The sequence below is a fragment of the Sarcophilus harrisii genome, chromosome 4, assembly GCF_902635505.1.
Source record: "Sarcophilus harrisii chromosome 4, mSarHar1.11, whole genome shotgun sequence".
NCBI lineage: Eukaryota > Metazoa > Chordata > Mammalia > Dasyuromorphia > Dasyuridae > Sarcophilus > Sarcophilus harrisii.
The window spans coordinates 289,172,991-289,196,483 of NC_045429.1; the positions used below are offsets into that span (position 1 = coordinate 289,172,991).

Below are 23,493 nucleotides of genomic sequence, written 5' to 3' on the forward strand. Positions count from 1 at the left end.
TTTGCCATGTCTCACCTATTTTTTCACACTCCAGAAGGCTTAATGTCAACCTTAGGTGAACCAGCAATCCCAATCAATGGAAGATGTAATTAGAAAGCATCTCTCTCTTTACCAGAGATTTTTTTAGACTTGAGGATAAGCCCTATTTGTAGCCTGGATAAGGTACCTGATGAAATAGGGTCTAGAGTATATTGAAGAACAAACCTAAAAGGGCTTAAAAGTTGCATTTTATGTTCTTCTTACTATGACACAAAGAAATATTATTGAAGGTAGAGATTAAAGTCAGTCTCAGATTAAATGGAGGACTCCAATAGAAATGAGCTTCCTGAGATTTGCATGTATGCCTCCATGTAAATATTAGATTGCTGACATCACAATTCTCAAAACCAAGTGTTCACCATAAGAACCCTCAGCAAAAGAAGGGAGCATTCGAGGGAATGTTGAGTTCCATCTTCTGCAGAATTAACTGCCTTTAGTATCCCAAGTGAGGAGAAAGGTCTTTGCTCCTGTAGGATTTGTGAACAGGAGGGGTAAGAGACAGGAATGAGGTAATAGATCTTTTAGCTGGCCTTAAATGAGCTATTTTGCAAGGGATACCTCCTTCATATGGTATTTGACACATCAAATGATCTGCCCTGATTTTAGTAATTTTAGTGACACCAAGATGCACTGTTGGAGACACCTTACAAAGATATCATCAACCTCATGACATGCTTGGGGCTTGAGTGGTTTGGAGAAAAAGCCAGACAGACTGGCTCTTGCCCTCCAGAAGCTCATACTCTTCTGATTGCAGACCTCTTATTAGTTAAGGATCCCATTTCCAAAAGTTTTTTGCAGACTTCTGGTCATTTTAACATCAACCCATCTTTCTTATTATACCCATCCCTCATTAGGTTCTTTTCCTATTTCTATCAATTTCCAAACACCATTCCAGTGGTAAAACCATCAATTAAATCTGGGTATTTCCAGACCCATTCTATTTACCTCCCCTTCCCCCCCTACTCCCAAATAATCAGGCCACAAGCATTTTCAAGTATCTGTCTCTTCCTTTCGCTCTCTCAAAAAAAAAATAAATTGCAGAAGGCGGCAGCATATCTAATCTCCCCCAACTCCCCAAGGCCCACCCCCCCTTCCCCCTCTCCCCACCCCCTCCCATATTCCCTCCTCCCCAGACCCTGTCCCTCCCCCTTCCCCAAAAAATCCCAGAAAAAAGCCACAGTTAGACCTTCCACTCATGCAAACCAGCAAGAAAAAGGGGGAAATTCATGGGGAAGGTGGGGGGGGTCTGTGTGACTGCCCCCAACACCCCTCCCAAAAAAATAAACCACCTTTGAGAAGAAAAAAATGGAGAACAGAAAAAAAACGAGAGAAATCAAGGGAATATGGGAAGTTGGGATGTAGGTGAACTCAAGCCTCTCCCTCAGCTGAGAAGGTTGAGCCCAGTGGCCCCTCAGGCCCCAAGCCTGGGTTGCTCCAGAAAGTGCTAGTCCCCTTGCATTCTGGAATGTGAAGGGGAAGAAGAAGCAGGAAGGGATGGCTGAGGTGTCCCAGGTCTTGAAGGCTATGGGATGTGGTGAAGGGAGAGGGATTTTTAGGAGAGATGTTCCTGGATCAGGAATCCAAGTGTCCAGCTCCCCTAGCTTCTCTGTGCTCCTGGGACCCAGGCATCCAGCTCAGGGGGGCGGGGCACATGCAGAGAAGTCCCCCCCATCTGGGTTGGGTCATAAAGGAAATAAATAAGAGGAGAAGGGCTTGAACAGGTGAGTCCAGATTGAGGGGCCTTAGAGGGCAGGTGAGTCCAGGCTTCAGTGGTAGACAGGGAATCAGAGTCTCTCTCGGGCTGGGACCCAAATATATGGCCCTGATAGCTCCTCAATGATACGTTTTACTTTGTGGTAGATCTCCTCAAAGGTTTCACCCTCCACAATGGCTGTAAGAGTGAAAAGAAAGGAAAAGTAAAGATTATTATTGGTTTCTCAGTGTTTCCACCTCTTCCCAAGAAATTCCCAATCTCCTCCTTTCCATTCTCCCACATACCTGAGAAACACTCTGTGAATTCCTGCTCCAGTTTAGTGGCTCTGTCAAAGGCTTTGCGGGCCTGATCCTCTGTTATCCGTTTGTTAATTTCTCTAGGGAGAGAAGATGGGTGAGACAAAGGCGACAATATGGTGCCCAGTCCTATCTTATTCCACACTCTTTCGATGCCGAGAGCATAGATCAGTAAGTAAGAAACTAAGGTACTTTTGGAATTTGTTTGAGGGAAAGAGAGACAGTCATGAACAAAAGCTATAATTTCAGCAGTTCCTGGAGCCAGGGTCTCTTAGAAGTCTATGGAATACCCTTCATAAAAACCCCAAACAAACAAAAATCCTTCTAGAATCTCATCTCTCTGGTGTCAGTCCCCACTGTGAGAATTATAATGTACTTGAGTCCAGGATCCCCTAACCTGACGTTGTTGTCAGAAGTTATCATCTTGAGTCACTCAATTTAAAAAAAAAAATATGTTGGACCTGTGATTTCATCATTATGGGGAACTCCCAATATGGCAATTCTCTTGACTGGAGCATATCAGCAATTTAACTTGTAGCCTTAAAGAACTGTATGGGGCAAGAGAAGGTCAAATGGCTTGTTCTGGATTGCACAGCATGTCCTCAGGTCACCATGACTCCAAGGTCCACCCTCTTATCTAGTCTGCCAGCTGCTTCTCTTGACTCCCTCAACAGGCTAACAGAAACTGAAGAGTACAGGGAATAATAACAAGGAACCCTTCAGGCTACTAGAACTGAGGTGAAGGGGGGCTAAAAAAAAGTGTGGGGGGGGAATTTCATGAAAATAAGTGAGATGGGGAAAGGATCCACAGCCCTATACCCAAGTAACAACACAGATCCTAAGGATCCTAAGGAAAAACTCCTTAGAAACTTGACATTGACTTGAATCATCTTAAGACCACCACTTGGTGTCCTTTGTATTTATGGTGGTGGTGGTGGGGTGGGGTATTGTGGTAGGAGCCAGACTGAGATACAAACAATACAAGGAGGTGTTTTGAGGCATGTGGGGAGGCCCTGATTCACACATCCCTCCCCTCTTGTCCCTGGAAGTTTGGACAGTACTCACAGGATGTTCTCCAAGGATCGAGGTCTGATGAAGATGGCAATAGGGTGCAGGTGGGCCGCCTGCAGCCGCCGCACGGCATTGGCCGAGACGTCAAGGATACAGTGCTTTCCCTGGGGGGCAGCAGGGGAAGGGGAGAGGACAGGAGGGTGCACAGGTGGAGACAGAGAATAGGGCAAGAGAAGACAGAAGTACCCAAGCACAGAGGGGAAGAAAATATGGAAAGAGGAGAAAAACAAGTGAATAAAGACAAAGGAAAGAGAAAGAGTATATAGAAAAATAGAGGAAAGATGATATATGGAATTACAGAGAATGAAGAAAGAAGAAGAAAAGGAAGGAGGACAAACAGGTGAAGCAAAGAAGAGAAAAAGGAAACAAAGATAGAGGGAGAAGAATGGAGACAGAATGGCAAAGAGAAAGAGGAGGAAGGACAGACAGACAATGCCAAGGAGAAAGAGGGAGGGAGGAAGATGAGAGAGCAGAAATTGGAGGAAGGAGACATAACAGAGGAGGCAAAGTGAAGGGGAAGGAGACAAAGAAGAGGGAAAATAGACAGAGGACAGACAGATGGAGAAATAAGGAGAGACAGACGGCAAAATAGGGAGGCAGATGGGGAGAGGAGGAGCAGAGAAGGGGAGGAAGAGGAATGGGAACAGGAGGGCAGATGGGGGTGGGGGGAACCATCGACAGGTATCCATGCAATGCCAAAACAAGAGAGAAAGCAAAGGTAGAGAGAGGGAGTGAAAGGATGGTTATGGGTTATACAAACATAGAGGGGGAAAAAAGAGACAGAGACCCCAATAGTGGAGAAGAGAAGAAAAAAGAAAAAACAGAAGAGAAAGATTGATAAGGGAGAAAGTTCAGCCAGTCAGAAAGAATGAGAGCAGATGTAATGGCAAAGCCAGGAATGGGAGGAAACAAAGCAGAGACCAACCAGATAGAGAAAGGAAATGGGGCACAAAGAAAAGAGGAGGGGTAAGGGGAAGACATAGAAAGAAAAGCAGGCAAAAACATACCAAAAAAATGGGGGACAGTAGGAGATGAGGGAGCACAGCAGGTTGTGGGAAGGAAGATTGGATCAGACAGAGAGAGGAGCAGGATACGGAGTCAAGACCCAGCAGGGGAAAGAGACAGAAAGAGAAAAGTTAGAGCGAGAGAGCTAGAGGAAGGCAATGGGCTAGGAGAAGGGTGGGGGGGAAAGGGACACTTCTGGAGCCTGGGCCCCAGGGCAGTACCTGTTCAGCCACCTCACGTACAGATTGTACGCTGGTCCCATAGAGGTGGCTGTTGTATTGACCGGCCTCAATGAACTTGTGAGCTTGGATGTCCTTCTCCATTTTCTCTCTCGATGACACAAAGTGGTAATCCCGACCATCCACCTCATACTCTCGCTTTGGCCGTGTTGTATCTGCCAGGAAGGCCCCCACCCCGACCTGAAATCTAGTCACCATCCCTCCCACTGAAGGACCTGCCTTCAGGGAACTAAATAATCCAAATCTCCCAATCGTCTGGCTATGCACCCAGCTCTTCTGAAGTAGGGTAGGAGGATAGGGGCTTGGGAGATAACTATAATTCCCAGCGCTTCTTGGGGCAACTAACTCACCGGCTTGAGAACTTTGCTAGTAATCAAGGATTTGGGGGAATGTGGTCTCCTATCCTTCATCTTTCTGATCCCTAGTTACCAACTGATAATGGATAATTCTTAACACCCTTTGGGTCAACCTGTTCCTTGGACAAAAGATTATGGGATTATGTGGCATATTGGCTCATTTGGAGGGAAAATCTTTGGGACTATACCATACTGCCTCCCTTCTTCCAACAATCCCAATCCAGTCACTCACGGGGAACACAGGATCCAAATTTGTCAGGGAACTCGGAGAGGAGGTCATCATTGGCCCTGTCCTTGGTTGGGCCAAGAATGATAATGGGACGAGCATAGTGCACTAAGAAAGGAGACAGTGGAGTCAAGAGTTAAAAGAGATCTTGGGGCAGGGGAAGGGGACAGAATCAGGACAAGAGATGAAAAGAAAAACTGTTGGGATGGGCAGCTGAAGAGAGGCCAGAGGAAAAACATCAAAGGAAATTGTATGGGACACAATATGGATAGGGATGGAGTTTCACCTTCCATCTGTGTCACCGTTTCATAACTTAGCACTGTGTCTTCTCGACCTAAAAAAGAGAAAAAAGTGTATAATATAACCTTCATCCTGACTCTTCACCATTCCCACTCCCATAAGATCCCTGACCTCATTTAAACCCATCTTTTTAAGACATACCCACCTTGAGATCCTGAGCTAGAACCCCAGTCCTAAGAAAAATATGGGAGAAATGTCACTTAACTCTTCTACTCCCCAAAGCTTTTATTTCCTTAAACTTTCCACTTCTCACATTCTCAGCATCCCCCAACCTTTCTCCAAGCTCACCTTGGCCTTTAACCTTGACCATTCCCGCCGCTCGACCCTGTGGGGCAGAATGGGAGTTAAGGGATCATATAAATACTTTAATTCCTCCCTTTAAATAATTTTCCAGGCCTCTGACCTCCATAAGTAAGGAACTGTCTCCTTTTCTCTAAGCTCCTAATTTCCAGAAATCCTAGGGAAACTCTGAACAAATTGAAAGTAGGCTTCTCTCAACCTTCTCTTTTTGACTCCTACTCAGGCCTCTAGGAACTGCAATACCCAGCAATCTCTGATGTCTATGCTCTTGTAAATCCCTTTAAGACTCATGGATGATATGGTTCCACAATGGAACTTGGAGAAATTCAACTTTCAAGAATTCAAAGGTTATGACCTTCTTCCCTAATGAGGCACACATTCTAGACTCTCTTCTGTTAAAGAGCTATCATACAGGCTGATCATGTGCATTCTCACATCTGCTTAGGTCAACTGAGTACCTCTACTCACCTCCGTTTACTAGGAATGAAGCCAATGTCATCAGTTTCCCCATCTGGCTGGACACGTCGTGCCTGCCACCATTCTTCATCACCAGCATCAATCACATGCAGTACATCCCCAAAATGGAAACTAAGGGCCTGGCTCAGGAAGCCACAGTCCTTGGTTTTGTCATAATCAAACAGGGCCCTGTTTGGGTTTGAAGAAGGTTAGAAAAGAAGTCACGTAGGATGACTGCATTAACACCCTGGATACCTTAAAATCAGCCAGAGTCAGGATAAGCAAAAGTCCTTGGTCTTTATTCTCGGTCTTTAGGGGTAGGACTGAATTGGATGGAGGCAGGATCTCCACGACCTCTCCTCTTCGTCTCCCATCCAGAAGTGACCCTGGCTAGTCTTACTCCACCCCTTAATCCTTCCAACAATTCTCTGTATACACTAATTATCGAGCCAGCACAGGATAGTGGGAAGGGCCATTTTCCAAGCATATGGTTATATTGTCCAATCAGTAATTAGCCTTAAGTGCTCAGTTGTCCAGACTTCAGTGCATAAACTCAAGAGTTTCAGCCCTCTATAGTCATGGTTACCTACCAACCCCACAAATAAGTATAAAGTCTGGCATGATACAGATAAATCAGCAGATTAGGGGAATGAAGCCAACAACAATAATGATAACTACCTTGATTCTCAGAGTATCTCTGTGAAGCCCTTTATTATTATTCCCATTTTACAGATGAGGAAACTGAACCTGAGAAATGGATTTACCAATGTATAAACAGCTAAGGCAGAATTTGAACTCAGCTCTTTCTGAATCAAAGTCTGGCATCTTATCCATTATACGATCCATTTTCTACTCAATCTGCAAAATGTTTGGATATACATAGGGAAAGAGAGGTGGGAGTGGTTCCTGAAAGTAATGATAATATGATGAACTAGAAAGAATGTCAAGGTGGGAGAACAAGAGCAACATGGGAAAGTGTCAAGACAAGGAAGACTCAGGAGGGTTCCTGAGGAAATGACAGAGATGTGGGGAGCATCTCTGTGTGGAGAATGGTCAGGGGAAATACAAGAGATTTAAATTTCAAAGTGAAGCTATAGAATAAACTACAGAAGAAGAAAAGGAAGAATAAATAACTATAAAGAGAAAATAGAACCTGGGCTATGAGCTGGTATCAGAACTCAGGTTATTGGGACCAGAAGGTATATGAAAGAGCAATGTGAAAGAATAGGAGGCTTGAATGAAAAAGGGACCATAGCTGCATGATCTTGGGCAAGTCACATCATTTTGGGGGGGTCTTTTTCATCCATAAAATGAGGATAATAACATCTCTTAATACCTCACTCACACAATTGTGAGAACTCAATGAAATGATATATTTTAAAGTGCTTTGAAAACTATAAAACATTGAAAAAATTGTGAGGAAGGCAGAAGCAGCCTTGTATTGTGGAAGGAGAAGCCAGACCATGTCAGGTCTAGAAGCCAGACCATGTCAGGTCTGATGTTCCTTTGACTGGGATAAGCTAGCAAGTCATTCTGTGCCTCTGTTCAGGTGGTTTCTTTTCCTTGGAATACCACCTTTAAATACCTTTAAGGGAAATAAAAGCCAATGAAGCATTTACTGTTGCATGGAGATGGAGGGATGGGGAACTGGGAAAATAGAAGGATGGGAAACAATGATATGAAGTTATGGTGGATGAAAAGGGGTGGAGAGAGGGGAATGTAAATGAAGGAAGAGTACTGAACTCTAACCTGATATAAAAGCCTCTTTTGGGGTTACTCCTCAGAGAGGCAGTCCCAGAACCCAAGCTGCTGTTCATTAGCTGTTCTCGCAAATCATGGATTTTGGCCTCAAATCGACTGTACTCTGAGAAAAAAAGGAAAATCCTCTCTATCATAGACTGATGACCCTATGGCCCCATCAAAAGAGAGTTACTCACATATACACCTCCCAATCCATCCCAGGTCTTTGTTTCTGTTCCTTTCATTAGCACCATGACCTGAATCACCTCCTTAGCATTGTCTCACTCCTGCACTATTACCTTCTGGTTTATACTGAGCGATAATAGTGACAGTCTGGCCAGCATTCTTCAATGCAATAGCAGCTTGTTCATGGGTAGCATTTCGAAGATCCACACCATTGACCTGAAGAGAGAGAGGGGGTATGATAAGTCACCAAGTCATATTGCTGAAAAGCTTCCTATGGACCTCAACCCGTAGTTTGAGAGATAAGGAAGGGCTTTTAAGTTTTATTACCAGGGAGCCCTGACACCAAATTGAGCTGAAATAGAAACATAATTATGTTGCCAGATTCATGAATTCCCAAAGTGCTTCCTTCCTAACAACCAGGGCTGGGGGCTAAGAGCTTCATAGGATGGGGGAGTTTATACTCTCACCGAAAGAATTTGGTCCCCCTTGCGTAGCTCTCCACTGAGGTCGGCTGGACCACCGGCAAGAATGAAAGAGATGAAGATGCCTTCGCCATCTTCACCCCCCACAATGTTGAACCCTAAGCCTGTAGAGCCCCGATGGATCACAATCCGCCGTGGCTCCCTGTGGGAATGGAAGGTACAGGGATCACTACCACATAATCTGGTCATCTCCCAGGATGTGCCTCTCCCGATTCCTGGCTCCTCTAGTGACTTAGGTTTTTGGTCCCTTCCTCTTTTCTCCCCACCTCCCAACTTCAGTTTCATTCAGGGTTCCAGGTATATGGTTTTCCCCACCTGGGAATGTCCTCCTCTCCCAGCAACTCTTTGGCCACCGGGGAGTATCGACGGGGGGAGGTGGGTGTCATGGCTGGTGGATAATCAGTGCCCAGGTAACTACTGTGGCTGATCTCATTGTCCAAGTGCTGGGAATAGGCTAGGGAGAGACACAAAAGTGAGCACTGGCAGGTGGTTCAGGGACTAACCTAATTCACCACCCTGGGGAGCTTCCTGGTATTTAGACTTTTTGAAGGAGAGTTTTATAAATTATGTTATCAAAGGACTTGAAGAGAGAGAGCATCTCATAAAGGGTGCTGTCAAAGGAATTGAAAAGAGTATATTCACAGGCAATCATGTTGGGCGGCTTCCCAGGGAATGATGTCAGAGTCTGAAAGATTCTTATAGGTAAAAGCAGACATATTAGGGATTGTCACAGGGAGAAAGAGCAGAAACTTAGGGCAGGATTCACAGAGGGTAATATTGGGATATAGAGGAGACTCTCATAAGGGGTGATGTCAGGGTTGGGGAGGGGCTCTCACAAGTGGTAATGTCAGGTGGGGCATAGCTATCACTCAAATAGGTGTTGCTGGGTTTTGCCACTTTCAAGTAGACAACATCATATGTGTTCTTCAGGGCAGCCACAGCATCCTCATGCATCACATCCTCCAGCCCTACACTGTTCACCTAGAAAGAGGAGAACAATGAAGAAATCAGATCAGAGGGTATGAGGCACTGAGCTGGGAAGACAGGGAGGCCTAGCTGATCAAAGTCAGTGTTTGGGTGCTAGAGGAAAGGGAAACTCACAGCAAGGATCTTGTCCCCAATCTGTAGTCGTCCATCTTTGTGAGCAGCCCCGCCCTCAATGATCTTTGTCACATAGATGCTATTATCTCCTGGGATGTGCTGGTTCCCCACACCTCCTGCAATGCTGAAGCCAAGCCCTAGAGAGGGAGGGGAAGCTCTCAGGAACTGGAGCTGAGAGAGCAGGGACAACAGGGAGAGCCAAGGCATTCAAGAGAACTTGAGGGCCTGTACCCATAAAGAGGGACACAGCTAGAAGTCAAGAGTTACCTTTAGGTCCCTTGATGAGTTTGATCTCCATGAGCTTCTCAGCAGGAGGCTTCCGTCGCATGACATAGAGACGAACAATTGAACCTGCTTCCTTCAGGGCTTCTACTGCAGCTGAGTGTGTTACCTCCCTTACATCCACCTCATTGACAAATAGGATGCTGTCATTGACTCTAAGGGGACAGCAAAGCAGGTATCTTAAAACTTTGATATCCCCCATCCCACCAGTCCCCCTATTTTTCTTAGGGACTCAAGCATTAGGATTTGTGATTCTCCCTCCCATTCCTCCCAGCTATATGATTCCTCTCAGGGCCTTAGCTCCCCAGTCCCCAGTCCCCTCTCCCTCAGGGACCCAGGTATCCAGGCCCCCACACCTGAGTCGGCCATCCTGTGCTGCAGCCCCCCCAGGAATGATCTTGGTGATGAAAATGGATGGGTCATCGCCAATGTGTGGGTTGTCGGTGCCACCTGCGATGCTGAAGCCCAGGCCTGAGTTACCCTGGGTGAAGGGGAGTGGGGGGAGAAAGAATCAGCAGCTCCTACCTCTGCCTTGTTTCCACTGGTAGAATCCTCTCCATAAACTCAACAGGAATAAAGACATAAGGGCAAAAAAGGGGGTGGTAGTGGCTGGAGCAAGGGAGTTGGGGAAGAGAGAAGGAACAAGAGCTAGGAAGTGAGGGGCTATTAGCAGGTAAGAGAAGTGGAAGTTAAAGAATTAGAGGGCTGAAATAGTGAAATCAGAGGAAGAAACAAAGATAGTGCCTGAAAAGTATAAAGAAGATGGGAGCTAAAGAGAATAGGGGGCACTTACTCACCCGCTCCAGTGTGATCTCTTCATACTCCATCTCCCCTTCTGTTCCATTCACCTGCAGCTCCAACACAGGCCAGAAACAAAAACAATGAGACATATATTCCTACCTTAGTAACCTATAACCCTCCTCTTTTTTTTCCCCTCTTCACTTGTACCTAATCATTTGGTTTTTTCACTCCCTACTTCTCTTCTCTACCTATCCTCCTGCTCTCCAGTTCTAACCCTCCCAAGGTCCCATCAAATCTGACCAACTCACATATCCAGGGGCTTCAAGAGTATCTGTATTCACAATCACGGGGGGAGAGTTGGCCTATGGTTGAAAGACAAGAAAATATCATGAGACTTGACCCCAGAGAGTTTGTGCTGGGGTAGAGGGGAGGGTCCCCATTATCCCAGCTCCTCATCCAATTTCCACGGCTTCAGATTTGCTCATCAATGTAGGCATTTTTCCCTCTATTGGCTTCTAAGCTCTCATTGTCCCCCTTCCCTCAGGGAACTCCCAAGAACAGTCCATCAAGATGAGAGGTTCTAGAAGTCCTTGAATGTCTAAAAACTCTGAAAAGGGGTAGGTAGATTGATGAGTCTGGAGAAAGTCTTGGTTCTCTCACCCTGCACTTAAGGTAGTTTGTGCACTTGTGTATGTACACCTGTATATGTATGTATTGTTTATATATGGCTGTTGGTTGGTGAAGAGAAACTGTGAATATATGAGAAGTAGCTTTTAAAAAAGAGATAGGGAGGGGAAGAATCAAACAAGGGGAACAAAAGATGAAAGGTAAAGTTGAACAAGCATAGGGTAAGAGAAGAGTTTCTCACTGCATATGATACGATTTATATATGCTATGCATTATACATATAATTCCTCCAAATCTCTTTTCCTTAGTCTCCTATTGCTTAGCAATAGTAAGAATATCCTATCACTAATTGTTATCAAAGCAATAAGCATGAGAAAAGCACAAACAATTGGTCTCAAAGGAGATTCTTTTGAATACTCTCTTCCTTCCATAGCTCTAACTCTCTCATTACCATGATCTGAAATAATACATCTCAAATCTTCTTCAGTCCCTCCTTGACTCTTGCTCTCCTCTCCAGTCCCTATGGAATTTGGAGGATGGTAAAAGAAATCCCAGTCCTTGCTTGGAGGATTTCTCCTCACAACCATCAAGAAAAGAGTTAACATGTGAGAAAGGTGGGGTCAAATTTTTTCCTGATGTCACTCTTTACCTAGCAGTTATCATGAAGATGTGGGGAGCCTGCACCCAAAACTGAAAGAAAGGAGGTAATAAGACTGAGAGTTCTACCTCCATTGTCCTCAAAGTGTTCTTTGCCCAAACTGTGATGTACATCTCCTAAATCTACCCAAGCTGGCTACTACTCCATTTATTGTCAGGTCTTTATAACTTCCATCTGATTCCTCATCACTGTTTCGTATGGTCTATCAATCATCACCATCTTCCATTTCCATCCATTATTGCTATGTTCTCATCATTCATTCACATCCTCATCTTCCATCTCCGTCCCCATCTATTCCACATCCACATTCCCCTCTATTCCACATCTCATACCGTCTACTCCTAATTTCTCATCCCACAATTCCTTATTCTTCCACACTTCTTATTCTCTTTTCCTTATCAGATCTCTTTCTAACCCCCAGTACAAACACATCTACTTTCCCATCTTTCTCTAAACCTCCTACCTAACCCTACCTTTTACATACTCTTTTCAATATAATTTCTTGTCAATTACCTAATTGGCTCCATTCAGCCAAGCATCCCCAACCTATTTTCCATTCCATTCTATATTAACTTTTGGGTAAACCCATAGAACACCTCCTTTTATAATAATTATGTGAAAGAAGAAGCGTAACATGTAGCATCTCATCTCCAACTAAATCCTTTTGATTTCCCTCTACCAATTCTCATTCCTAATCCTCTAGATATTCTCAACAAAAATAAATTTTGCAGTGACCTCACCCTCACTCTTTTCAAAGGATCCCAATTCTCTTTGCTTTATATCTTTCCCTTCCCTACTACTCTTGTTTCTGAACTCTTTCCTGACCCTCACCACTCTAGGCAGCAATGTGGAATAAGTTAGAATGCTGGTCTTAGAGTCAGGAAGATCTAAATTCAAATCCTACCTAGGATTTGAATTTGTTAGCTGTGTGATCCTAGACAAGTCACTTAACTTATTTCCTCATCTGTAAAGAAGTGTTTGGAAAGAAGCAGAGTTGATGGCCTCTAGAGTTCTTTCCAGTTCTATGATGATTTATTTCCTCTAATTCCCTGGGATTAGTATCATCCAGTTATCCTTTCTCCAGATTTCTCTACTTCACCTTCATCTCTCTCCTTGAACACTGTCTAGAAACCTTCTTCCCACCTACTTGGTATACAGTACAGATACCAAGATTCTCTTCTCAGTCCCCAGTACCTCCTTTCCCTTAACAACCAATTCATTAACATGAACCTTCAATCACTCACTACTCCTAGTCTTTTATCATATGAAATTATAGAGGAAGAGAGGTGATGGAAATGGAGGGAAGGGAGGAAGGAAGGTAGGGAGGAAGGAGGGAAGGGAAGAGGAAAGGGAGGAAGGAAGGAAGGAAGGAAGGAAGGAAGGAAGGAAGGAAGGAAGGAAGGAAGGAAGGAAGAGAGGCAGGGAAGGAAGGAAGGAAAGAGGGAAGGAAAGAAGGGAGAGAGGCAGGGAAGGAAGAGAGGGAGGGGGAAAGAAGGGAGGGAGGGAGGGACAGGGAAGGAAGGGAGGGAAAGAGGGAAGGAAGGAAGGGAAGGACAGATTCTGCCAAAATTAAACTGAGCTGATCAAGTATTAATGGAAGCATTAATAAAGAGTCTGTGTTGCCTCTATGTGTGTTGAGGGTGGTGGTGGTGAGAGTGGGGTTGATAGTGTAGCAGGGGAAGAACTAATGTAAAGAGAAAACTCTTCTACATTACTTGTGAGGATTTTCCCCTTCTGGGGAACCAGGACCCTAACTTCCATTTCCTTTCCTTCTCTAGGTTCCAGAGTCCAATGCTCTCCCCATGACCCAGGAAGCCACCTCCCCCATCCCCCAACCTCCACTCTGGCTCTCTTCCCCCGTACCGGCCCTTGGGGGGGTGGCAGCGGCTCCAAAGCTCCAAGGGACTGGGGAGGGGGCCACCTGGGTCTCCTACCTTGAGCGGGGAGAGGTGGGCGTGACCCACGACCCCACTGACGGCCTCGAGATGGGACAAGTTCCTCTCCGACACGTGCACCAGCTCGGGGGCGTTTACCTGGTTGGGAAGGTGGGCCGGGCTGTGTTCCAGAGGGGGCGTGTCTTCATCTTGATAGCGGTATTTCTGGAAATGAAGGCAATGTCAAGAGAAGGTATCGGGGCAACTTCCTGAACCAAAATTCTCCCAGTCTTTCCTCTTCCCACTCCCTTTTGCTTACCATCCTTCACCCATATCCAGCTCTTTCTAATCTACAATCATCCAGCCCTTCCCTCAGCATGCTACCTCAAACTTAACCCAGTACTTCTTTCCAACCTAGTCTTCCACACCTATACTCTTTGGCCCCTCTCCCATTTTGTCACCCTTTCCTTCATTTGACAGTTTCCAATACTCTCTGTGTCATTACCCCTTTATCAGCCCTCTGATCTCCCTAGTCCTTAGTGCCCCATTTTCATTTTCTCTTCTCAGTTCCCAATTGTCCTAACTTTAAAACCTCCATCTCTTGTTTCCCATTCCCTCAGCTCCTAGGTTTCCAGTCCTTCAATAGCTCATTCCTAATTTCCAAATCCATCTATTCTTATTCCTCTATTTCCAGAGTCCTTACAGTTCTTACAATTCTTTCACTTCCTTAGTTTTCAGGTTCCATCTCAATAATCAATTTACTATCCCCTCAATGTCTAGTTTCCCATTCTTTCCTATTCCATTACTACTATGTGCTTGATACACAGTAGGCACTTAAATGTTTAATTTGAAAATGAATTGACTTCTCTCATTTCCTCAGTAACCCTTTAATTCTCCAATTATTCCTTAAGGCTGGCCCCTACTCTCTCAATCCTTATCTCCTTGTCTCCAGTTCTCAGATTTTCCTCATTCCAAGTCTCCCACTCCCTAAATACTGTTTTCAGTCCCCGGTCCTTCAGTCTTTCAGGCCTTCGGTTCCCTTATTCTAAATTCATTCCCCAGCCTCTCAGTCCTCAGTTCCTATCTTCCCAGTTCTCACAGTCCCCCATCCCAACTCAACCTTCAATTTTGTCTCAATGCAGAGCTCTCAGCCCCATCCCCTAAATTATGCATTCAGTTAGGCATGCTAAAGTCCCATCTTGCAGGCACTTAATGTGTATTGATTACCTCCTAATCCTATCCTCTTAATACTGCAGCTTCTTCAGCCCTCATTCACTGATAGAAATCTCTTCTACTTCCATTTCCTATAACTCAAAGAGCCTCTCCATTCTCAGATCACACTAACATTTATCCACTTTTCATCCCTAAAGCTAGGAGAAGGAGTTAGTCATTCACAGCTTCAAAACATACAACATCCCAGGCAGGAAGTATGTAATAGCACTCCCCAACTAGCATCACTTCTAATCTTCAGCTGCAAAGGTCAGCCATTCAGACCCAGACATTATAACTCTGCTCCCAAGAACACACTCTCTATTCCTCTTCACCCCCACTCCCAACCTCAGTTGGGGTAAACTAATCCTGATATTCCTCAGAGAGAAAGATGGCAATAGAAAATGGAAAGCACAGATTCTCATCTATTGAATGGGATGGGGATGAGACTTAGTTTAGGTCACTGATGAGGCTGGGAGTGAAAGTTGGGAAAAGGGTTGAACAGAGCCTTTGAGAGGAATCAATCTCCTCTCATCCACCTCTAATCTTTTTCCATTGTCTCTAATTTAAAGGACATCAAATAAACTGGAGGTAGAGACAGGGGAAGAGAGAAGAATATCGGGGGAGAATGAAAGATAGAGATATGTATATGTAGGTTGAGAGTATATCTGTTCTCTTTTCCCACTTTCTGCCTCCCTGTCCTTAACTACAGTGTTTGATGCTATTTCAGAGTGCGAGATTCTATCTGACCCTGCCTCATTCTGAGACATCCTACCACTGGGTCATCTAATAATATGTGAATTGTGTAGATCTTGTAATGAATGATAATGGCCTAGACTAAATTTTCCTTCTTAAGCAGCAGCCTCCTGAACTCTTTGGGTGCTCTTTGATCTCAAAGTCCAAACACTATCAAACCATGGGGCTTAAGTTTCTGAGTAAATCAGTGGGTTAAGTATGTTTGAAGGATCCACTACCTTCCTCCTTAGGAAAGGTTTCAGGAAATGATATTGAAAAGCTGAATCTCAAACTTTGGGGTATATTAGAAGAGAAAAAAGGGACAAAATGTCATTCATTTCCTGTTAAGAAGTTGTCTCATGATATTTAGGATATAACAGTCTGGACCACAAACTAAGACTTAGGAAGGGTACTCAACTCCAAGTAAATAACCACATTCTAGTTCCATACACAAAAATTTTGAGAAATCTTGAGGTAAGTGAATGGAAAGATGTGGGTAACAAATCTCCCAAACTATCTTAAAAAAGTCCTTCCAAGACTTAATTATTAATCTTATCTGCAAAAGGACTAGATGTGATAACACACCCCTCCTATGAAAATATTGGGGATACTATTAAGTAACATGACAGAAGAAAAAAATCTTCATAGGACCATAAGTTTTAATTCATCTCTGTTCATCATTAGGTAGTCCAAAAACAAAAGGATCTTAAATCTTAAATCTTGTAAATTGAGTATGAGAATTATACACAAAGATTCCTTCTAAAACTGTGAGAAGCAGGTGATTGGGGGGAGAGCTTAAAAACTTTTATCTTTGCAGTCCTCCCCTCAATCTGAGGAATAGAATAGCTTGAGGGAAAAGAGGGTCTAGGACTGGAAATAAATGGAGAATGGAGGTTGGTGAGAAAATTCAGTACTGATTTGTTACAAGAGGCCAAAAAATGAGAGCAGGAAGAAAAAAACATCTGTTCATCTAAGGTGAAGAGGAAGTCCATTCCTGAAGCCCTCAGTGAAGTGCAAAGAATATGGGACTAGGATGGAAGCTTTTATACCCCCAATAGCAGGAAACAGTTTTTTAAAAATGATTCCTCTGAAACTCACCAAGAAGCAAAGAGGGCTGGCTTGAATTCCCAAATTACTGGAATATGGGGGCAACAAAAGTGGGGGAAATGGTCCTGTTGCTCTTATCTCCTTGAGACCCCCTCATTCTTGAGGCCCTGCATATGAATCTGGGCTATGTTTTGTCCCCCCAAATTAGATGCCAAGGAAATAAAGCAGGATGGGGGGGGGAGGGCAACTGCTCCAATCCCATTGTGGCTTAACATCTCTGAGGCCCAGGGCAGATAAAAAAATCTGGGACAGATGTTTAACCCTCCTCCCTCATATTAGGTTCTAGATAAAACTGAAGAGTGAGAACGGGGCTGTCTTGCTCTCATCCCTTGGGACCTTCCTCCCCAGCCCCCCAGACATGAAAAGGAAACAAATGAAGAATCCCCAAGGAATCTCCACCCTCCGGATCCTAAGCCCAGTAGAGGGGAAGGGATGCTCTTGAAGCTTGAATCCGAGATTCGAAGGGGTCGTGAAAATGGGAGGGGGGCCGGGAGCCCATACCCCGCGGCACGTACCACGCAGAGACACATGGAGGCGAATCTGTTCCGAGCCGACATGGAGGAGGGGAGGGGTATAATGGGGAAAGGGAATGGGATATTAGGGGGTCCCAGGGTAAGGGGGAGGGGCGGGGGCTGCGGCGCCGGTAACTGGAGGCTGCGGCCGGAGAGGAGGGGGGGAGAGCAGCGCCTGCGCAGTGCGGGAGAGCGTCATGGTGGGGGGGGGGGAGCGAGAGGAGTGAGAGACCCCCCCGGAGCCAAGCGTTCCCCTTCCGCCCTCTAGGCTGCGAGTTCCCCAGGCTGCTTCTTCCGTTGGGCGCCCCCATTCAACTCCACCTCCCAAGTCTATACATCCTCAAAACTTGCCCCCTCAGTCCTCCTCTGGCCCGCTCCGTCTTCACCCTATCCCCAGCAGTCTCCAGAAACCTCCCTCCCTGCACAGCTGGTCCATGGGTCCTGAACCGATCTCTCCGCGGCTTCACATCACAACTGACTCTTTACTCCCACCATCCATTAGCTCCCCTTCCTGCCTAAAATGAGTTTTTCTGCTCAGGGAAACATCAAATTGATAGTGACCTTCTTGCTGAGAGATCGCCGGCCTTGGCATATAAAGATGTGTGACCCTTGGTAAGTCCAACGTCCTAGTGCCCTGGACAACGGCCTCAAATTTACAATTGCAGAGTAGGTTCCTTCAGAAGTTCCCTACATCAGTGAAATCACAGGTCCTGTACCAAGTCCTAACCCCTCCACATTTAGCCTTTCTTAAAAAAATTCTGAGTCTCTCAAGCCGTCCATCTCCATCAAAAACCCATCAAATTTCCCTCAGCTAGCGGAAATCCTAAGAACTTGAGGGTCTTCTCTCCCCAATAACATAAAATTAGTTACCTGATTTTAATATCCATATAAATTGCATTTTAATTTCATCAAGGACCCTTGTAAATTCCAAAGTTGTGTCCCAGGTTTTTAGAGTTCCCTATCTAAATTCTCAGAAATGATCCACTTCCAACTTGCTAATATACAATCAGCCACTCTAGGAACAAAGCAACCCAACACTGACTTCTTTAAAGAGACTTGACTCTTCTCTAATACCTGGGGGTGGGGATAGGGTGAAGGAGGGGAGGACTTCCTCCTTTACAACGGGAATCCAGTTTCCCTTCCCTCTTGACTCTCTCAAATGAATTTTCAGAGACATTTCCAAATCCTTCCTTTTGTTCCTAAATTTCTGTAGACATGTCTCCTTCTTAAACAATTCCCTTCCATATGAGGGATAGGATGAAGGTGGTTTTATATTTGCTGCTGATTAGTTTATATCCTTAAAGCCCTCTACCTCCTAAAAAATTTAATAACAAAAACTGCTGACCATATTTTGGGTTTGCTCTCAAATCCCATAAAGGGATCACCACCTTCAGTGAATGCCTAAAATGGATTGCTCTCATTTCTCCAAGCCTTTCAGAATTCCCAAAACCATCATCAGATTCCAGGGGAGTTGTCCAAAACAATCTCCACTGAACCCCAAGATTTTCCAGGTCCCCTAAATTCAATGACCTTAAATTTGCTTTCTGGCACCTCTAGAATGCTTCAGAGTAAAGGCATCTGTCAAAATCTAGTTCGGCTATATCCTTTTTCCCTCACCATGTCCTATCATCCATATAGTTATCCACAGATTCCCAAAGGGCTCCTACTGTTGCTTGAACTTCAAATATTAATCTGGATGATTTTTTTTTAATTTAATAGATACCCGTAAACTTCATTGATGCCCCAAAATCCAAGTCAGGAAAAAATGTGACACAGGAAAGGATACTCTAAAAGGGCAGGGTTCCCTCCTGGATTTCTGAGGTCTTCCCCTATTGTGGACCTTTCCAAAGAACCTTAAAAATGAATCACTAAATTTCCAAGGAATATTCAGGTTTCCAGCTAATCTGCCCAAGACATACTATGTATTCCCAGCCATCCTTCCTATCTCTCACCTCTCACCCGTGCCCCTGTTCAGTTTCTCTTGTGGACTAAAGTATCAATCCTGATCCCAATTTCCTTCCTTCCCTGAAAGAAGAAGGCTTCCGAATAAGTGAGGACATGACTACATAAAGGAAATGGCTGTGGAGTCAGGGATAGTGGTGGTGAGGAATGAGGATTTGGGGGCACCCGGTCTGGGGAAAAAAGGGGAAGGGGGGAGAATCATACAAACTTCCCAGTTCTCCAGAAGGGGGCGACATTTTTTCAGCCTCCCACCCCACCCCCATTTCCTTTTTCCCTCCATTTTCCGTTTCCTGTTGCCTAGCAACATAGCAATCAAGGACTTTGCCATTGCCTTGACAACCGTCTCCCAGGGACACGAGATAGGTGGGAGGGGTGTCTGATTCGATCTGAATAGACCTCCATCTTAGGTAACCCAAAAGTGAGGACTCCCATTGCCAGATTCCCTCTTCAAAAGACCCTACTCCCCTCAGGGCCCCGTCTGAAGCCCACCGCCTCCTAGTTTCTCTAATTCGGGCCCAGCCACGCCTTCTTCTGGGACAACTCCGCCCCTTAAGCTGATAACTCGGCCCCTCAGTGCCCCTCCCACCGCCCTCCATGAGACCACGCCTCCCTCTTCATTCGCTCCCACGGCCTCACCCCCCCCTCCATTGTTCTCCCCCCGCCCCGCTCCAACCCCGCCCCGCCCATCTCGGCCAATAAGCATGGGTTGGTGGCCGGCTCAACTCCGCCCCCGGCGTCCCCAAATTGCCCAATTAGGACCGCCTGGAGGGTTTAACTGCTTCATGTCCAGTTCTCTGGTCAAAGTCAACCGCCCCTTCCCCCACGGCCCCGCCCCCATGCTCGCACCCCCAACCTCCGTGGGCCCCGCCCGTCAGCCTGCCAAGCGCTCTAGTCGTAGCCGGTTACCATAGCAACGGCGCCAGCGCAGGGAAATAGGGAGGTGGAAAGAGGGAGGCAAGTGGGTTGGGGGCGGGGGCGAAAGAGACAGACAGACTAAAGAGATAGAAACAAGAGATGGAAACCGATGTCAGGGTAAATATACTACGGGAGACGGCCAGAGGAAAAGGCCTCAACAGGACGAAGAACAAGTGCACACAATACCCGCCAGGAATGCTGGGACACAGCGTCCCCTGCCGGCCACTCCCGTTCTACCCCGAAGCCTGCGGACTGGGCAGGACTACGACTCCCAACAGGTCTCAGGGCAACAGTTCTAGCGTACTTAGGGACCTTCTACCCCAGGGACTCATGGGAGTTGGAGTCCCACCTTCAAGTGCTGAAAAGTTTTCAAGGCAAAGAAATCAGTCTTCCCCCAAAGCCACCTATATGTTAAATCTTCCTATGTTTCCTTTTTCCCTGTAGAGACCCTATGTCATCAGGATCTCTAGCTTTTGGTTCAGTTCTACATCAGAATAAAGGGAAGCTGTTTCTCTGGACTTGGTACACATTAGCCCAGGTTTCTTTCTTCCTCTTTATTTTAACATGCTCTCAGAAAGGTTTGTACCTAATATCTCAATAGGGATCTTTCCTTTTGCATATATCCATAGAAAACATCACCAGGGAAGGCATGGATATGGGGGGCGGGGGGGCGGGGAGAAGAGAAAAGGAAGCATGTCCTCAAGTGTCCCTGCATTTGCTTGGGCCTTTCCTTCCTGTCTCCCTAACGTTGGCCTTGGGGAAGGGCAGGAAGAGGAAAGGAGGAAGACAAGAGATGGGGAAAAACTGAAAAAAGAAACATGAGGAATAGATGAGGGGAAGTATAAAGGACTTAAGAGAAAAAGAAAGAGGCAGAAAGACAAATAACAAAAAAAAGTAGCAGAAATAGAAAGACAATGAATTAAGGATAAGAGCCCTAGGGAAAGGCCCAAAGAAATGTGTGTGGAGCAAGGCAAAGGTATGAGTTGGGATAGCAGATGCTAAGACTAAAAGGCAACCAGGTTTGGTTTCCATGAATTCTGCCTCTTAAATCCTTCCCATATCCTCTGTCTTCCTAAGGCCCAACTCTATGCTCACGTGTGCACATGAACATTCATGTGCATGGTGGGATATGTGAGTAGCCTTCCCCCCAGATGCTATAGCTTCCACTAAATATAACCCCTTCCCCATCCTATGACTCACCCAGACCCTGCTTCCCCCAGCCGCCACTTCCTGTCCCTCCTATTTCTCCCCACCCTCCCAGCTTGCCACCTGCCTAACCCTCTGCACAGGCATCTAACCCTCAAATTTCAGATTCTCCCATAAGGAAACCAGGTGTCCACCACCACCCAGGCCCTTCTGCCTTTCACAGACTAGCCCCTCCACATTCAGCTTTCCATATAACTCCCCCGGTTTCCCCCACCGCCCCCAGTTCCTTTCCATTCTATCCTCCCCCTCATTCTGCCTACCTTCATTTTGCTTCCATCCCAAGCCCCATCCAACTCCTTAAGGCCTAGATCTTTTCCTGGGTCTGGGGCTCACCCTCCAAATCCAGGGTGTCCTTCACATCCCTCCCCCTTAAGAGCCTTGTTGAGCAGGGCTGGAGTTTGTCTTTTCATCTGCTTTTCTCTCCTTCCCTCTCTCTCCTGCTGGGGACAGGAGTGAGAGCTAGAGCAAAGTGAATGGGCAAAGGAGGAAGAATGAGAACACCTGGCTATTAGGGACTCCCAAATTCACCACTCACAGGACACCCCAAGTCAGCCAACTCCTATAAGCCTATCTTAGATTTCCCCTTGCTCTGGAGTTGGAGATCCCCAATGATACAGCACCTCAAATCTTAATCTCATTTGAATTAGTTCTTTAAAATGGTTCCCTGTCTCAGGCCTTGACCCATTGAACCTTTACTACTACCAGTTATCCTCATATTGAGTGACCCCCCAAAATAAATGTGTCCCCAGATTGCGGCTATATTCCTCCAAGTGGATTCTAAGCAATTCTTCTAAAACCTAAGAATATCTCTCAAGGCCTCTAATTCTCTCCGCAAATTGACCTGTAGTCCCTAAAATCAAACTTGCTCTCTCCTACCAGTGAAGACCCCTCTACCCCTAAAATATATGTACTTCTTTCCCAGTACGAGCCAGGCTTCCCCCCCCCCAAGACAAGCATTCCCCACATCCCCCACAAATTTCAAACCATCAGGCTCTTCCCCCCTAAGCCATAACCCCCCCCACACACACACATTTGTGCTCCATATAGACACTTGGGGAATCACTCCGGGGTACCCCATAGCTGCCTCTAATCTTCCCTGCATTATCAATGTCCTCATGCTTCCTCAATCTGGGGAGACATCCTAAGCACCCCATTTCTGAGCTTCCCCTTATGGCCCCTAGGCCTCAGAAAAGGCCTACCTGGTACCTCTATACAAACTCTGTTCCCTCTAGGTATCAGCCTTTTGACACCCCTTTCTCCAGTTCCCCCCAATATCCTGCTTACCTTGGTTGTCACGATACAGAGACAGTCCATGTTTGGGGGGCTGGACGCTGTGGCGTGTGGGGGACTCTGACTTCATTAGGGTCTCATTCCCCCCTCAGCCAGCTCTCCCCCCTCCCCCCTCCGTACCCCACTTTTTTGGGGGGGCCGGGTGGGGGGAGGGGTGAGGAGGGGAGGGAGGGGGGAGAAGAAGAAGGGAAAGGAAGCGTGGGAGGGAGGGGAAGAGGGGCCCCAAAAGGTGGTCCCCCTAATAGAAGGCAGAGAGCTTGGGGGGTACCCACCCCAATCTCAGGAAGGATGGGAGCGCAAGGGGCTTGAAGCCCTAGGGGCCGGAGGCTGAGACATGAGCTAGGGTGGGAGAGGGAGGGGGAGAAGGAGTGGGAGAAACTAGGATGGGGGGGTTTTGAGAGAGGGGCTGGGGAGGGTCTCTCCTGGCAGCTGGGAAAGGGGGAATGGGAAGAGGGGGGTTGGAGGCGGCAGCCGCGGCCAAGGGAGCAAGGAGCTGAGAAGGGAAGGCGAGAGAGGAGAGAGGAAGAAGGGGGAGGAAGGGAGGGAGCTAGGGATGGGGGGGAGAGCAAGGGAGGTTAACTCCTTCAGTGCTTGGGGAAGCCCGGATACACAGGAGGAGAATAGAGATGGAGGAGAAGATGAAGACAGAGTCACAGACACACACATACAGATGAGGACAAAGAGAGAAAGATACACAGTCACAGCAAGAAAAAAAGGGAGGCACAAGAAGAAAGGCTAGAGAAAAAGGGATGAAAACAGAGGGGGAAAATAATGTAATTGCTTGGATTTCTTGGCAGGGGCAATGGTATGGTAGGGAGCACCTGTGAGTGGGAGAATAGGGCCCTGAAAATATTCTTGAGGCAA

General features: G+C 46.2%; 1 protein-coding gene across 7 annotated transcripts; it reads right to left on the minus strand.

Moving 5' to 3' along the window:
- Window positions 1-1,136: 1,136 nt before the first annotated feature.
- On the minus strand, window positions 1,137-22,780 carry DLG4 (discs large MAGUK scaffold protein 4). Of its 7 annotated transcripts, none has more exons than XM_003768784.4 (21): window positions 22,624-22,780; window positions 13,853-13,918; window positions 10,843-10,896; window positions 10,591-10,641; window positions 10,150-10,274; window positions 9,779-9,948; window positions 9,512-9,648; window positions 9,247-9,391; window positions 8,726-8,864; window positions 8,396-8,552; window positions 8,042-8,144; window positions 7,752-7,866; window positions 6,015-6,191; window positions 5,535-5,571; window positions 5,392-5,419; window positions 5,233-5,280; window positions 4,953-5,054; window positions 4,347-4,519; window positions 3,115-3,224; window positions 2,038-2,129; window positions 1,137-1,930 (listed from the first exon to the last, which is right to left on the minus strand). In XM_003768784.4, exons 1-21 carry the CDS (start codon window positions 22,651-22,653, stop codon window positions 1,824-1,826), a joined length of 2,166 nt encoding a protein of 721 aa, XP_003768832.1. In that variant the 5' UTR covers window positions 22,654-22,780; the 3' UTR covers window positions 1,137-1,823. The 7 variants fall into 7 exon arrangements, with proteins under 7 accessions (XP_003768832.1, XP_023358541.1, XP_003768831.1 ...); XM_023502773.2 differs by having other exon boundaries at window positions 10,591-10,650; XM_003768783.4 differs by having other exon boundaries at window positions 13,754-13,918.
- Window positions 22,781-23,493: the final 713 nt, after the last annotated feature.